Source organism: Diabrotica virgifera, chromosome 1 (genome assembly GCF_917563875.1).
Source record: "Diabrotica virgifera virgifera chromosome 1, PGI_DIABVI_V3a".
Classification (NCBI taxonomy): Eukaryota; Metazoa; Arthropoda; class Insecta; order Coleoptera; family Chrysomelidae; genus Diabrotica; species Diabrotica virgifera.
The window spans coordinates 171241606-171256648 of record NC_065443.1 but is presented as its reverse complement, the minus strand read 5'-3'; the positions used below and the strand labels follow the sequence as shown (position 1 = coordinate 171256648).

The 15043-nt window shown below is 34.6% G+C and overlaps 1 protein-coding gene across 1 annotated transcript in view; it reads left to right on the top strand.

Moving 5' to 3' along the window:
- LOC126892033 (uncharacterized) overlaps nucleotides 1-14261 on the top strand; it is a 30409-nt gene extending 16148 nt beyond the window's left edge. Inside the window, exons 3-6 of the mRNA XM_050661454.1 lie at nucleotides 1864-2045; nucleotides 12278-12394; nucleotides 13085-13210; nucleotides 14104-14261. Coding sequence (XP_050517411.1) covers nucleotides 1864-2045; nucleotides 12278-12394; nucleotides 13085-13210; nucleotides 14104-14220 — 542 coding nt within the window. The 3' untranslated portion in view covers nucleotides 14221-14261. The remainder of the gene's footprint in view (nucleotides 1-1863; nucleotides 2046-12277; nucleotides 12395-13084; nucleotides 13211-14103) is intronic.
- The last annotated feature ends 782 nt before the right edge of the window (nucleotides 14262-15043 follow it).

Below are 15043 nucleotides of genomic sequence, written 5' to 3'. Positions count from 1 at the left end.
GTTTCGAAACTTATTAGTCTCTCATCAGGAGGCACATATGCTGCTCTCCCTGATCCAACCAAAACAAACCCCAGCGTGCAGTCCCGAATTGCAACGAACGAAATGGCATAGATGCCCTAGCGGCAATTGCTAGCAAAAGACTAAGTTTTCACTCTAATGGCATACAGCATATCCCACCAGAATGAAAACAATGGGAACCTTCTCTGGTTACACCTCCGAGGCTTCTACAATTTGCAAGCCATACGGATGCTGAGACTAAGGAAGATGAGGGAATTCTACAATTTACAATCAGTTACAGTTCTCGTTGGAACTTTACCGCGCTGAGCAGATGGGACGTGAATTGTAAATTGTAGAATTCCCTCATCTTCCTTAGTCTCAGCATCCGTATGGCTTGCAAATTGTAGAAGCCTCGGAGGTGTAACCAGAGAAGGTTCCCATTGTTTTCATTCTGGTGGGATATGCTGTATGCTATTAGAGTGAAAACTTAGTCTTTTGCTAGCAGTTGCCGCTAGGGCATCTATGCCATTTCGTTCGTTGCAATTCGGGACTGCACGCTGGGGTTTGTTTGGGTTGGATCAGGGAGAGCAGCATATGTGCCTCCTGATGAGAGACTAATAAGTTTCGAAACCGGTAGAGGTGCTTGCAGCACTCTCTGATTGGACTGGAATATGGTTCGGCTGTATTTTCGTTTTGCAACGGAATTGAAAATGGTTATTCATTTTTTATTTACATTTACTCTGTGTGGAGTATGAAGGGAACCAGTCTCGTTGGAACTTTACCGCGCTGAGCAGATGCGACGTGAATTGTAAATTGTAGAATTCCCTCATCTTCCTTAGTCTCAGCATCCGTATGGCTTGCAAATTGTAGAAGCCTCGGAGGTGTAACCAGAGAAGGTTCCCATTGTTTTCATTCTGGTGGGATATGCTGTATGCCATTAGAGTGAAAACTTAGTCTTTTGCTAGCAGTTGCCGCTAGGGCATCTATGCCATTTCGTTCGTTGCAATTCGGGACTGCACGCTGGGGTTTGTTTTGGTTGGATCAGGGAGAGCAGCATATGTGCCTCCTGATGAGAGACTAATAAGTTTCGAAACCGGTAGAGGTGCTTGCAGCACTCTCTGATTGGACTGGAATATGGTTCGGCTGTATTTTCGTTTTGCAACGGAATTGAAAATGGTTATTCATTTTTTATTTACATTTACTCTGTGTGGAGTATGAAGGGAACCAGTCTCGTTGGAACTTTACCGCGCTGAGCAGATGGGACGTGAATTGTAAATTGTAGAATTCCCTCATCTTCCTTAGTCTCAGCATCCGTATGGCTTGCAAATTGTAGAAGCCTCGGAGGTGTAACCAGAGAAGGTTCCCATTGTTTTCATTCTGGTGGGATATGCTGTATGCCATTAGAGTGAAAACTTAGTCTTTTGCTAGCAGTTGCCGCTAGGGCATCTATGCCATTTCGTTCGTTGCAATTCGGGACTGCACGCTGGGGTTTGTTTTGGTTGGATCAGGGAGAGCAGCATATGTGCCTCCTGATGAGAGACTAATAAGTTTCGAAACCGGTAGAGGTGCTTGCAGCACTCTCTAATTGGACTGGAATATGGTTCGGCTGTATTTTCGTTTTGCAACGGAATTGAAAATGGTTATTCATTTTTTAATTAAATTTAAATTTTGTAAAATTTCATTTTTGTCAATACATTGTAAAGAACAATATCTTAATTAATATTTTCTAAAACATTGAAGGTTATTTAAATAATACAGCAATTTTTATTTCAAAATATTGCACAAAATGTACAAAAATATACAAAATGTACAAACGAAGATAAATGAATGAAGATAATAGTAAATAAATTAATTTTGTCATTTTAGCTTACTACATAATTTTTCTTTCGTTTGATAATCCATTGACACCAGAATATGTTGATGATTCCGCTACAAATCCAATATCCACGCCTATGGAGTCAATTATGGCTATGTTTTTAATGTCTTTAACCAACTTTGGAGACTACTATGATGCCTTCGCAAGGACAGAGCATGAGTATGAAGCCAAGGTAGGACGATGATGGCATTAATTATCATTATGGTAGGGGAGCTCAAGCGGGGATTTTTGCAGTTACTCGAGCGTGTCAGATTATCACATGGGAAGAAACCTTGTACCCTGTAAATGTACATCTACCATATATTGGTTCTTAATACAGGGAAGTTGGTTAAGGGGGGTCCGAAAAAAGCATCTATCCTTAGAAAAGCTCGAAACCGTCAGATTAAGATAAGGTAAGTACATGCAAAAGAGTGTATATTTAAAAAATCTGACGATTTGAGCAGGCGTAAGGAAAAGGGTGAGTCACAAAATTTCACAAAAAAAACCGAATATTTCGCAAAATGAACGTCAGATCGAAAAACTAAAAAATACGTTTCCAATATTTTTCAAAAATCTATCGAATGATAATAAAACACGACACCCCGCGGAGAGGGGTGGAGGGTAAATTTTAAATTTGAAATACTTAAATACGAACCCCGCGATATTTCGCGAAATGAACGTAAGATCGAAAAATTGCAAAATATGCGTATTCAATATTTTTGAAAAATCTGTCGAATGGCACCAAACACGATCCCACAGAGGTGGGGTGGGGATTACATTAAAATCTTAAATAGGAGCCCCAATTTTTATTGCAGATTTAAATTCTTTATGTAAAAACAAGCAACTTTTATTCGAGACATTTTTCGAATTATGGATAGATAATTATATAACTATAATCAGAAAAAACGATTGTTGAAAATGGAATATTAAATTAAATAATGGAAAGTCCCCACTAAAATGGAAAACTTTACTTAACTTTTTTTAATTTTAGGACCTACTTTTCACAACCCCATAGGTTCCCAAAGCGCTCGAGTAACTGCAAATTTTACATACTCTCCTCCCCTATTATAACAATTTCTAAAATAAGAATATATTAAGGTTCAGTCTAAGTCCAATTTTATTTCACGTGTCAATAAATAAAATAATAAAAGAAACTAAAGAAGATGCCTACATAATGAGAAACAAATAACTTAAAATATACTGGAAAGCCTAAAAAACGCTAAAAAATAATAGTACAACTATCAATAAAAAGCTATTTTTTGGTTCCGTTATGTAAATGACACGTTTTCAATCTGAAGCTCTGAAGATGGCCTTACAAATGTCGTAAATTCTTACAGTACCTATATTAAAAATATTATTAGGTACTTACATAGTACCAGGAAAAAATCAAATCTATCTTCAAATTAATGAAGTTGGTAAAAAAAGTCCAGATCACTCTAAATATCAAACAGAACCATTATATACTCCATTACATTAATTAACCTTTAATAAAATTTATTACAGTAGTGGTTTAGTGAACATAGGAACACAAAAACTTAGTGTAAATACTCGTGTAATTAAACACAACAAGAACCGGATCATATCCTCAAAAAATTATAATTAATTCTAAATAAGGTATCAACGTAGACCAGTGCATTTAGCACTAAAAACACCCGAATAAATAAATGTTTAAATAAATACAGCACCTATAGACTTGTAGTTTTTTTTTTATGTTTAGGATGACGTCAGGAAAAAAGTCTAGTATTCAAAAATGGGTGGAAATGCATAATTGCACTGTAAAGTGCATAAAATGCATCCAAAATAGCATAAATATAAAAATAAAGTCAAAATCAGTATACTAAGGAACAAAATTTATTATTTGGGGGTTTTTGGGGTCACTAAATGCCACTGGCGAAGCGTCCATGTAACCACTGTTACCATTGGTAACAGTTAAAAATCTTGCAATAAATATTTTATGACTGTTATGAAATAATTCCATTTATATTTTTTACCAACAGAAATATTTGTTAATAGTACCTAATTCAGTAAATAGTCAACTAGACGCACGAAAATATTGGCGAGATATAATGTGAATCCATTGCACGTTATTATATGCTGTTACCAATAATGGCAGTGGTAACGCAGGAGAAACCTCGCTATCGCTCGGGACTAGCTCGTTTCTGAAAATTTTGAAGGAGCGACGGCTCTGTTTTGAGGATTGGTAACATTAGTTTAGTACCTATTACAGATTACAGTGTGCGTGCATTTAAACATGGAAGAGTGTTGCGTATTGCGTAATTGATCAACTACTTGAAAAGTTAATCTCCTTGTAAATTTTTTTTATATATAATTTTGAAGAAAAAAAAATGATATTATTGAAAATGGAAGAATTAAAACATAAACAATAGTTTTCAAAATCTATTCTTTTTCCTACTTGTTCATTTTTTTATGTTAATTTTATGGTAGAATAATATCTTTAGTTTGTTTATTATTTATTGTTATACCTGTTACATATTATACATAATTACATACATATAATGACGTCGACTTTGCAAAGTAACAAGACACTTACTCAACACACACACTACACATTACTCCACTGCCACTGACTTAGTGATAAGTTATACAATTACGTGGCTAAAGGTTCTAGTTCTAAACCAAAGCCGAAATCAGAGAAAAAAAAACATACATATAATTTGGGAATAGTGATTTGTTTAATTTTATCCCACAGGATTGAAAACAAAAACTTATATTTGGGAGGTTCAAAATAATTTTTTTTAAATAAGATTTTTTTACATCTGGTTTGGTAACACTTTAGAAAAAGTCACGCGTCGCCACTGCTAAATGCGTGACGATTACGCTATCAGAACTGATCCCCGGATCACCTGGTGCCCAAGGTCACGGCAAGATATGTCATCTTCTGGAGTTTCGATGGTTTTCGGCAATAAATCGATGCAAACGGATTACTCATGGAGTTTAGGGGTGGCTAAATACGAATATGATATCAGAATTGACCTCCGAAGTACCTGGTGTCCAGGGTCGCTACCAAGGCACGTCATCTTCTGGAGTTTCGAGGGTTTTCGGCATAAAATGGATGTAAATGGATTACTCGGGAAGTTTTTGAGGTCGCTAAATACGAATATGCCATTAGAACAGACCCACGGAACACCTGGTGCCCAGGGTCACTGCAAGGGACGTCATCTTCTGGAGTTTCGAGAAATTTCGGCATTAAATTGATGCAAATGGATTACTGAGGGGTTCTTGAGGTAGCTAAATACGAATATGCCATCAGAACCGAATTCCGGAGAACCTGGTGCCCAAGGTTATTGCTAGGGGCGTCATCTTCTGGAGCTTCGAGAGTCTTCGGTACTAAATTGATGCAAACGGATTACTCATAGGTTTTTCGGGTTGCTGAATGCGAAGGCACCATCAGATCTCACCCTCGGAGCACCTGGTGCCTAATGCAGGTAATCTTCTGTAGTTCCGAGGGTTTTCGGCATTCAATTGATGCAAACGGATTACTTACTAATCCGATTTTGGCGTTGTTGAACACGATTGCGTCATCAGAACAGACACCAGCGCACCTAGTAGCTAGGGCACGTCATCTTCTGGAGTTTCGAGGGTTTTCGGTACTTAATTGATGCAAATCAATTACTAATGGGATTTTGGGGTTTCTGAACATAAATACGCCATTAGAACAGACACCGGAGCACCTGATGCCTAAGGCACGTTATCTTCTGTAGTTTCGATAGTTTTCGGTACTAGATTAGTGCGAATTACTCTTAAGTTTTTGGGGTTGCTGAATATGAATATGCCATCAGACCCAACCCACGCAGCATCTGGTTTTACAGCAGGTCATCTTCTAGAGTTTTGAGTGTTTTCGGTACTAAATTGATGAAAACGGATTACTCATGGGTTTCTCAGGTACCTGAACACGAAAACGCCATCAGAACAGACACCGAAGCACCTGGTGCCTAAAGCTCGTTATCTTTTGGAGTTTCGAGAGTTTCCATTACTAAATTGATGAAAAATGGATTACTTTTTGGTTTTGTGGTTGTTGAACATAAATATGACTTACATGAGGAATTCTGGAGTATCTAGTGATTACGGTAATCACTAATAATGTCAACGCATAATAAAACTCATGTAAAAAAAATAAATAGATCAACATAGTAGAGTTCGTATTCCGTAAACCCAAAAACTCATGAGCAATTCGTTTACATGAATTTAGTACCAAAATTTTTTTAAACTCCATAAGATGATATACTTTAAGCACCAGGTGCTCCGGTGTTTGTTTTGGCGGCGTATTTGTCTTCAGCAACCCCAAAAACCCATGAGTAATCCGTTTGAATCTATTTAATGCCGAAAACCCTCGAAACTCCAGGGGATAACGTGCCTTAGGCCCAGATAGTCTCTTCTGATGGCGTATTTGTGTTTAGCAACCCCAAAAACCCGTAATCTGTTTGCATCAATTGAGTACCTAAAACTTTCGAAACTCCAGAAGATGACGTGCCTTAGGCACCAAGTCCTCCGGTGTTTGTTCTGATGGGGTATTCTTGTTCAGCATCCCCAAAAACCTATAAGTAATCTATTTGCATCAATATAGTACCGAAAACCTCGCCTAGTGGATGACGCCCCTTGCAGTGACCCTGGGCACCAAGTTCTACGATGGTCTGTTTTGATGGCATGTTAGTGTTTACCGATCTCAAAAACCCATGAGTAATTTATTTTCATCAATTTAATGCCGAAATTCCTTAAAACTTCGGAAGATGACGTCCCTTGTAGTCACTTTGGGCACCAGGTACACAGGGGTTGTTTGTGATGCCATATTCGTGTTTAGCGACCTCAAAAACCCTCGAGAAATCCATTTGCATCCATTAAATGCCGATACCCCTCTAAACCCCAGAATGGGGTTACGGGAAATACCAGGTATTTCGGCACCAGGAAATACGGGCACCAGGTATTTCGAAGTTCAATTATGATGGCATATTCGTGTTTAGAGATCCCAAAAACCCGTAAGTAATCCGTTTGCATCAATTTAATACCGAAATCCGTCGAAACTCCAGAAGATGACGTACCTTGCAGTGACCTTGGGCACCTGGTAATCCGGTGGTCTGTTCTGATGGCATATTCCTGTCTAACACCACAAAAACCCCCGAGTAATCCATTTTTCTCAATTTAATGCCAAAATCCCTCAAAATTCTAGAAGAGGACATCCCTTGCAGTGACCTTGAGCTTCAAATGCACAGGGGGTCGGTTCTGATGGCATATTCGTGTTTATTACCCCAAAAATCCTCCATAATCCATTTGCATCAATTAAATGCCGAAAACCCTCGAAACCCTAGAAGATGACCCCAGAAACCCGTAAGTAATCCGTTTGCATCAATTTAATACCGGAAGCACTCGAAACTCCAGAAGATAACGTCCCTTGCTGTGACCTTGGGCACAAGGTAATCCGGCAGTCTATTCTGATGGCATATTCGTGTTTGGCAACCTCAAAAACCGCCGAGTAATCCATTTGCACCAATTTAATACCGAAAGCCCTCGAAAGCCCAGAAGATGACGTCCCTTGCAGTGACCTTGGGCACCAGGTGATCCAGAGGTCTGTTCTGATGGCATATTCGTGTTTAATCACCTCAAAAACCCCCCGAATAGTCCAGCTGCATCAATTTAGTGCCATAATCCCTCGAAACTCCAGATGACGTGCCTTAGTAGCGACCCTGGGCACCAGGTACTCCGTAGGTCAATTCTGATGACATATTAGTACTTAGTGACCCCTAAAACCCGTAAGTAATTCGTTTGCATCGATTTAATGCCGAAAACCATCGAAACTCCAGAAGATGACGTCTCTTGCACTGACCTTAGGCACCAGGTGATTTGGGGGGTCAGTTCTGATTGCGTAATCGTACTCAGTGACCCAAAAACCCCCCAAATAATAAATTTTGTTCCTTAGTATACTGATTTTGACTTTATTTTTATATTTATGCAATTTTGGATGCATTTCATGAACTTAACATTTTTGAATAGTAGACTTTTTTCCTGACGTCATCCTGAACATAATGCAAAAATCTGCAAGTCTCTATGTGCTGTATTTAAAAATTTATTTATTTTGTGCTAAATGCCCTCGTCTAACGATGCGTAAAAATAAAGACATAACCACGGAGGAAATCAAACTATGAATGAGAAAAGTATACCACGCCGACAGAATGTCAGATGACTACGAAAGATCCTGAATTGCATATTCGTTTACTGTATCTAACTCTATCGAATACTTGTTAGGGTATAAGTCATACGTATCCGTCCGCGTCTAATTTGAGTACAGCAAACTTTCGAATGTCGCTCTAAAGTCTCCATCAGAATTTCCGGGGTCTCAATATCCTAAGCCTCCAGATCACTTGTAGACTTGTAAACTGTGCAGTGTACTACGAAGTACTCCTTGGAACGGTGGACGGTCTATTGATACCATCGATGATCAGGGCTGCTTTATCCATTAGGCAATATAGGCAGTTGCCTAGGGCGGCACATTATGAGAGGGCGGCACAAATACTGTACAAAAAATATTTGTATAGAAAAATTATGGATCTGGGTTCTGTCATTAAAGAGTATAAAGCTCTTTCAAATTACTTTACCGCAAGAAAGCCACAAAAGTGTGCCCAAATAAAACATATAAAGAAATAAGAAAGAGAAAAAGAAAAATTCAATTTGACGGGGGGGCCGATGATGAACTAAACTTTTCAGCTAGTAATGAGATGAAAATCCACACATTCTATATTATAATCTACACTCTGATAAGAAACCTGAATATACGTCTGGAATCTTATCGACTTATTTATTAACGTTTTCGTGTTATTAACAGATTTGCCAAAATTAAGCAATGAAGAAATTATTAAAGAAGCTGAAAATCCGGTACAAAGTAAAGACGACCCAGATACATTATTCATGCATGAATGCATTCGGAATGCATTTGGATACCACAATAAAATCACCAATTGACATAATCTAAAGATATTAGTGCAGTCACTGAAGGTGGATATGAGCTATTATAATACCTCCGATTTCGTTGAACCTCCATCGATTTGCATGAAAATTGGTGAGTAGTTAGAGGATACCTCAAGAAACAAAGGTGACATGGTGTCAACTTGCGCTTTTACCCTGGGGGTGGAGGCCACCCCTTCTCGTCAGTGAAAATTATTTTATTAAAAATATCCCCAGAATTCGATATAGAGGCAAATTCTAAGCAAAATTTGTTACATAAAGTTATTAAAATAAATCAAAACTTTTTGAGTTATTAAAGATCAGATTTTAATTTTTTGTGAAAAAATGCATGTTTTTAACCGATTTTTCATAAATAACTTAAAAACTATAAGATTTTACAAAAAGTTTATTACTACCAAAATTAAATCTAAAAAAATGAAATAAACTCCTTACTGAAAAGACCTTTTAATGGTAACTAAAAGTGATTTATAGGTAATTGAATGCATATTTTTTTTCGGCGAGTACCCAAATCTAAGTAGGTATTCAAGCTTAAATAACGGGAAAAGATGCATTTTATAACATAACCATATTAAACATTAATTTGTCAAAGTACTTAGAAATATCTATCAAATGAGCCCCCGAACAAATTGATAGCATTAAAATTTATGCACCAAATATTTTCAAAATTTATCTTTTAAGAATTTTTCCAAAAAAGTTATTGTTTTTTTTTTAAATAACTCCTTTAATTTTTACGATATTAGGTTTGCCTTAACATCATTTGAAAGTTAATTTTATTGACTAATAAACCATGTTGAATTTAATCTTTTAAACCCCTTACTTTTTTAAAAATAAAAGGTTAAATGGCCCCGGTTACATGGTTCTTGCAGCAAAATTTAAGCTTTAAACGTTTCTATCTCGGTTATTCTTTACCCTATAGTTATATACCCTATAGTTTTATATAGTTATATAAATTTAAAATATTTGATATAGATAAAACTAAAATTTGGTTATACATATATCAATTTTTACGTATATTGAATATTTTTGGAGTTATTATCAAAAAAAATGAAAATTACGATAATTTTAAAAATTCTGATTTTTTTAAATTATATCTTTTTTTTAATAATATGCATTCTAAACCAGTCAAAATTGTTGAAATCATTAATTATGCTAATATAAAGAAATTCTTCTAAGGACTACTATAAATTTTAATTTTTTTTTGGAAATGGCGTATGTTTTATTTTTCACTTTTTCCTAAAAAGTTCTAAAGGGTTCTCTTATTTTCATCATAACTTGCTTAATTGTGATGATACTGACTTCTACTGGAGCTCATTTGATAGGTACTCCGAAGTACTTTAGTAGTTTAGTAGTGTTTAGTAGGTATATTTTATAAAATGCATATTTTTCCCGTTATTTAAGCTTGAATACTTAAATTTGAGTACTCATCGAAAAAAATATACATTCAATTAACGATAACTCACTTTGAATTAACATTAGTTTAGTTCTTTCAGAAAGGAGTGTATTCAACTTTTTATTATCTTCAATTTTGATAATAACTTTTTTGTAAAAGCTTATAGTTATTGAGTTCTACGTGAAAAACAGCTTTAAAATATGCATTTTTTTACGAAAAAATAAAATATTTTATTTTTAATAACTCAATAAGTATTGATTTATATTAATAACTTTATATAACAAATTTTGCTTAGAATTTGTCTCTCTATTGATTTAAAAAATTATTAAAAAAAATAATTTTCATCCTCGAGAAGGGGTGGCATTCACCACCACGGTAAAAGAGCAAGTTGGCATCATGTCAACTTTGTTCCTTGAGGTATCCTCTAACTACTCACCAATTTTCATGAAAATTGATGGAGGTTCAACGATATCGGAGGTGAAAACCTTCAGTGACTGCACTAAGTGGATTGAAAGATATTTTCCCTAATTTTGACATTGCTTTGCACATTTACTTGTGTATCCCAGGTGCCAACGTGTCCGCGGAAAGGTCATTTTCGAAAATGTCAAGAATTAAAAATAATTTCTCATCAAGTATGACGCAAGAACAAGTTCAATTAATTTGTCGATTTTGTCAAGAAAAAAAAATTTTTTTGAATAGTCTTTTTTGAAAAGAAGTCTCCCATGTGATCGAACTGGAATGACAATTTTTCTGTTATAGGTATATACACATCGTAGTTTAAATCCATTTTTAGTGTTTTTGCAAATTTCTGCAATTTTTTTTCGCAAAAATAGTACATGGTTGAAGGGCGGCTACTAGAGAATTGCCTAGGGCGTCAATTGACCTAAACGTGGCCCTGTCGATGATAACGTTGCGTTTGGGTTGGCGTTGGTTCTTGACGGAATCTGGATTGGTAGACGGAGAGGACTGTGTGTTATTGTACTTGTGGAGAAGTCCCCATGTTGAAGGCAACCGGATACCGCCATTTCTTTCATTGAGACAAAAAATTAATAGGGAAAGATTCGGTGATTACACTGGCCATTCTATGGGTCTACGTCGTTCAACTCATCCTCAAATCATTCACAAAATTTTCTCAAGAACAGCATCTAAACAGTTTTTCCCGGACGATGGATTGGACGACTGCACCCATAGAATGGCCACCGTGAGCATCGAATCTTAGCCTATTAGATTTTTTTCTCACTTAAAACACTTTTGAAGTGTTTTTTGTACAGATTATAGTATATTGTACAACAAGTGAGAAAAAAGACATATTTCTCGCCTCGTGCCGCAAATCAAGCAAGCAATATGTCACTTTATCACGTGTTGTACACTGTACTATTTCTATGGATGCGTTTTTGTCAAGAGTTCAAACTTCAAAATTAAATAATTTAGGTGCTTTTAGGTATATTATATGCCTAAATTGAAATAAAATACATATACACCTATATATGTAGTTATTTAATATTCTTAATATTTATATACTTTATTTATTTAAAATTATAATTAACAGTTATATTTGAACAGTTTTAAAAGGCAATTCCTAGTAAGTTTTGCTTCAACACATTTTGTTTACCAATAATAATTGTGTTTGTATTGTGCATGTTACCATGGAAACGGCGATCATATGTATGGAAAACGGACGGAGAACCCGTGAGAAAAAATATTTCTCGTTTTGAATGTATTGTAATAAGTAGTGAGAGAAGTTGCACATTGTATAGCATCCATAGAAAAATATTTTATAAGATCCGTTATTGCCTGAGTCTGGATTGATATAAAAAATGAACGTGCACATTAAAATGCAACTCATAAAAAAGACAATATTTAGATCTTGGTTGATATAATCGTAGAATATGTAAAACTGATAATATTAATTTCATGAGAAATATAAAATAAAAATATATAAATGTATTATACTATACTTTTTATTTTGCTTTGTTAATATTCTACGTTATTAATTTTATATTATATATCATTACAAACAGCTACATTGATTTTTATAGATGGAGGTTATTCTGTTTCAGATTCTTTTTGTAATATTTATGGCAATCGTTGCTATTTTATTAATAAACATGTTAATAGCCATGATGGGAAATACTTACCAGAAGATAGCAGAAACAAGAAACGAGTGGCAAAGACAGGTATGAATTTTATTAGAATATTAATATAATTAACTGCATTATGTTACATCGTTTTCCATTTTAAATCATAGTAGCTCCTTGGTTTATTTTTTTACGTTGTAATTTTTTAAATAGGAATAGCTGAACTGCTGGTTCCTCAAAGAAGCATGAGAGGAAGACCAAAGAAGATCTGGGGAAGACGTTTAGGCAGGACATATCGGTAAAGCGGATTGGTGTTGATATGACCCAAGCTAAAAACTTATGGAGAAATACAATTAGGGATAATGGCAAATAGAATGACGATGATTATTTCATTCATAGAGATTCTGGCCAATAAAAACTTACAAGAAAAAAAATTGCAGCAGGAATTTTTTTCGATAATTTCCCGTCGTTAATTATTACGTCAGATGCCCTTCGTTGCCATGCAAAAATTAACATTAAGTGACATTAATGACATTTATTAATGTTTTACAACTTGTCAAATAAAACACCATGAACAATTTTAGCAAATATTCAGGCGAATATATCAATAAAATATTAGTTAAGATGATTTTAAAAACAATTATTTATTCCATTAAATTACCTAGCCTCAGCAGTTGAATACTGTAAAAAAATAGAGTCAAAAAAAATTTATATTTAAGCGATAAGTAATATTATGATTAATTGAAAAACATATTTTTTCTGAAACTTTACATGTTAACCCATTTTCAGTGGGCTAGAATTGTACTTGTGGTTGAAAGAGGTGTAAGCCCTCCAGAGAGGCATCGTCAGCTAATGGTTTACTCACAACCAATGTCTGATGGAAAACAGGCTTTAGTTCTGCGGTTAAATCAGTCGGTAATTATATTCTTTTTTGTTTTTTAAATAGTAGTTTAGAGTAGATTAAGTTGTAATATATTTTTTCTTCAAACGTCAAATAATGATGACATTACTTATCTAACTTGATCCTGTCAAAGTTTGATGTCTCCGCCGGCAGCAGTTTTTTTTTCCCATTTCTTTACGGCGGAGGGAAAAATGTTGTCATGGCAACAATATGAAACATGTCACAAAGCAACAATACAAATGTCATTAACAACAATTAAACATCATTTTTATTTATAGTAATATTAAAAGTACAATTAGTTAATGAGGCATTTTCAAAGTTGAAACCGTGCAAAAATGTTCCCGACTCTTGATACGCATTGGTAATTGTTGATGATACTGATGGTCGAGCACAACTTTCAGCAATCATTCCGACGACTTAATTATTTTAATTTCTAACATCTAGACGACTTTGATAGTTGTCACAGTTAATTTCGAGTAAAAATAGCGTATGAATTGTACTATTTATGGTCGAAAATTGCTACGTTTGAAGAAAAAATAGTATACTTTATTCGGCAAAGAAGCGACTTTTCTTGACTTGCCCTCTATTACGCGCCTCACTTCGTTCGGCGCGTAATACCGGGAGCGTCAAGAAAAGTCATGCTTCTCCGCCTCATAAAGTAATATACTATTCTAATACTCCAGTTTAAATTTACTATTATAATTGGGAATAAGCCACAATATTAGTTAGAAATTAAATTTATTCTACGTTTCGACTTCCACTCGGGAAATTGTTATTAAAATATAAAACATTAATAAATTAAACAAATTTTGTTTTTCTTGCAAACGTTCATACTGTAGGTACAATATGTATGTATATTGCATATAATATAATAGATATTTTAATAAATATTTTGTATTATATTTAGGATGAAGATAAGGAAGAGATGAAGGAAATTCTGGAAATAAAACGTAGACATGAAAGATATGTCAAGAAAAGAAAAGAAGCAAATCAGATACATGCAAATAATGTAATTCATAAGTAATATAATATACAAAGTTTATATTATAGTAGACTGTACTGTAATTTACACTGTTTTATTTATTCCTCTTTATTTTAAATATCTGTAAAATTTATTTAAATCTTTGATTGGTTATATATGTTAATTGTTATCTGTTGTTGACAACCTTGTATGAAAAACTATTATTTCAGTTAATTTAAACTGTTAGAACACAATTTTAAACATAATAAGAATAAACAAAGTTAAGATAATATGTAGTTCATCAAACTAATATTTGGGAATACCGAAAGACTTTTTAAAAAACTTTATTAGAGCTAAAACAACTAGTTAAAATAAAAGCAGAATCTAGACTGACTATGACTAAGAATACAATTTTAATTAAACATTATGAAAAATGCAATATAACAGTTCACACGATTTCATATAGCGTCAGCACTCATGAGTTCAAAGTCAAAGTACCATGTCATCACTTCTAAGCTGGAAATCCATAGGCGTCTCTCTATTACTCCTCTTCCCCTAAAATGAGGCCTGTTGTGGAATGAGAAAATTTTGAACTGGAATCAACAGGATCAGTATGTTTGACTTCTTCTTTTTTTTCTTTTCTCTTCTTTTTGTTTCTTTTCTTATAGGCAATGTAGATTATTGTTAATATGTTGGTAAGATATAGTAGGTACGATGGTCCAAATGTTGGATCTGTAATTTTCCCTATGTACTGTGTATTTTCATAGTTGCAATAATTTTAACTGTCTGAAGTTTAATAGCGGCTCTGAAATTAATATTGGCTGTCCAAAAGTTCGCTTTCGGAATACATACTAGTTCTTGGTTTTTGAAAAGGATAGTACACTGA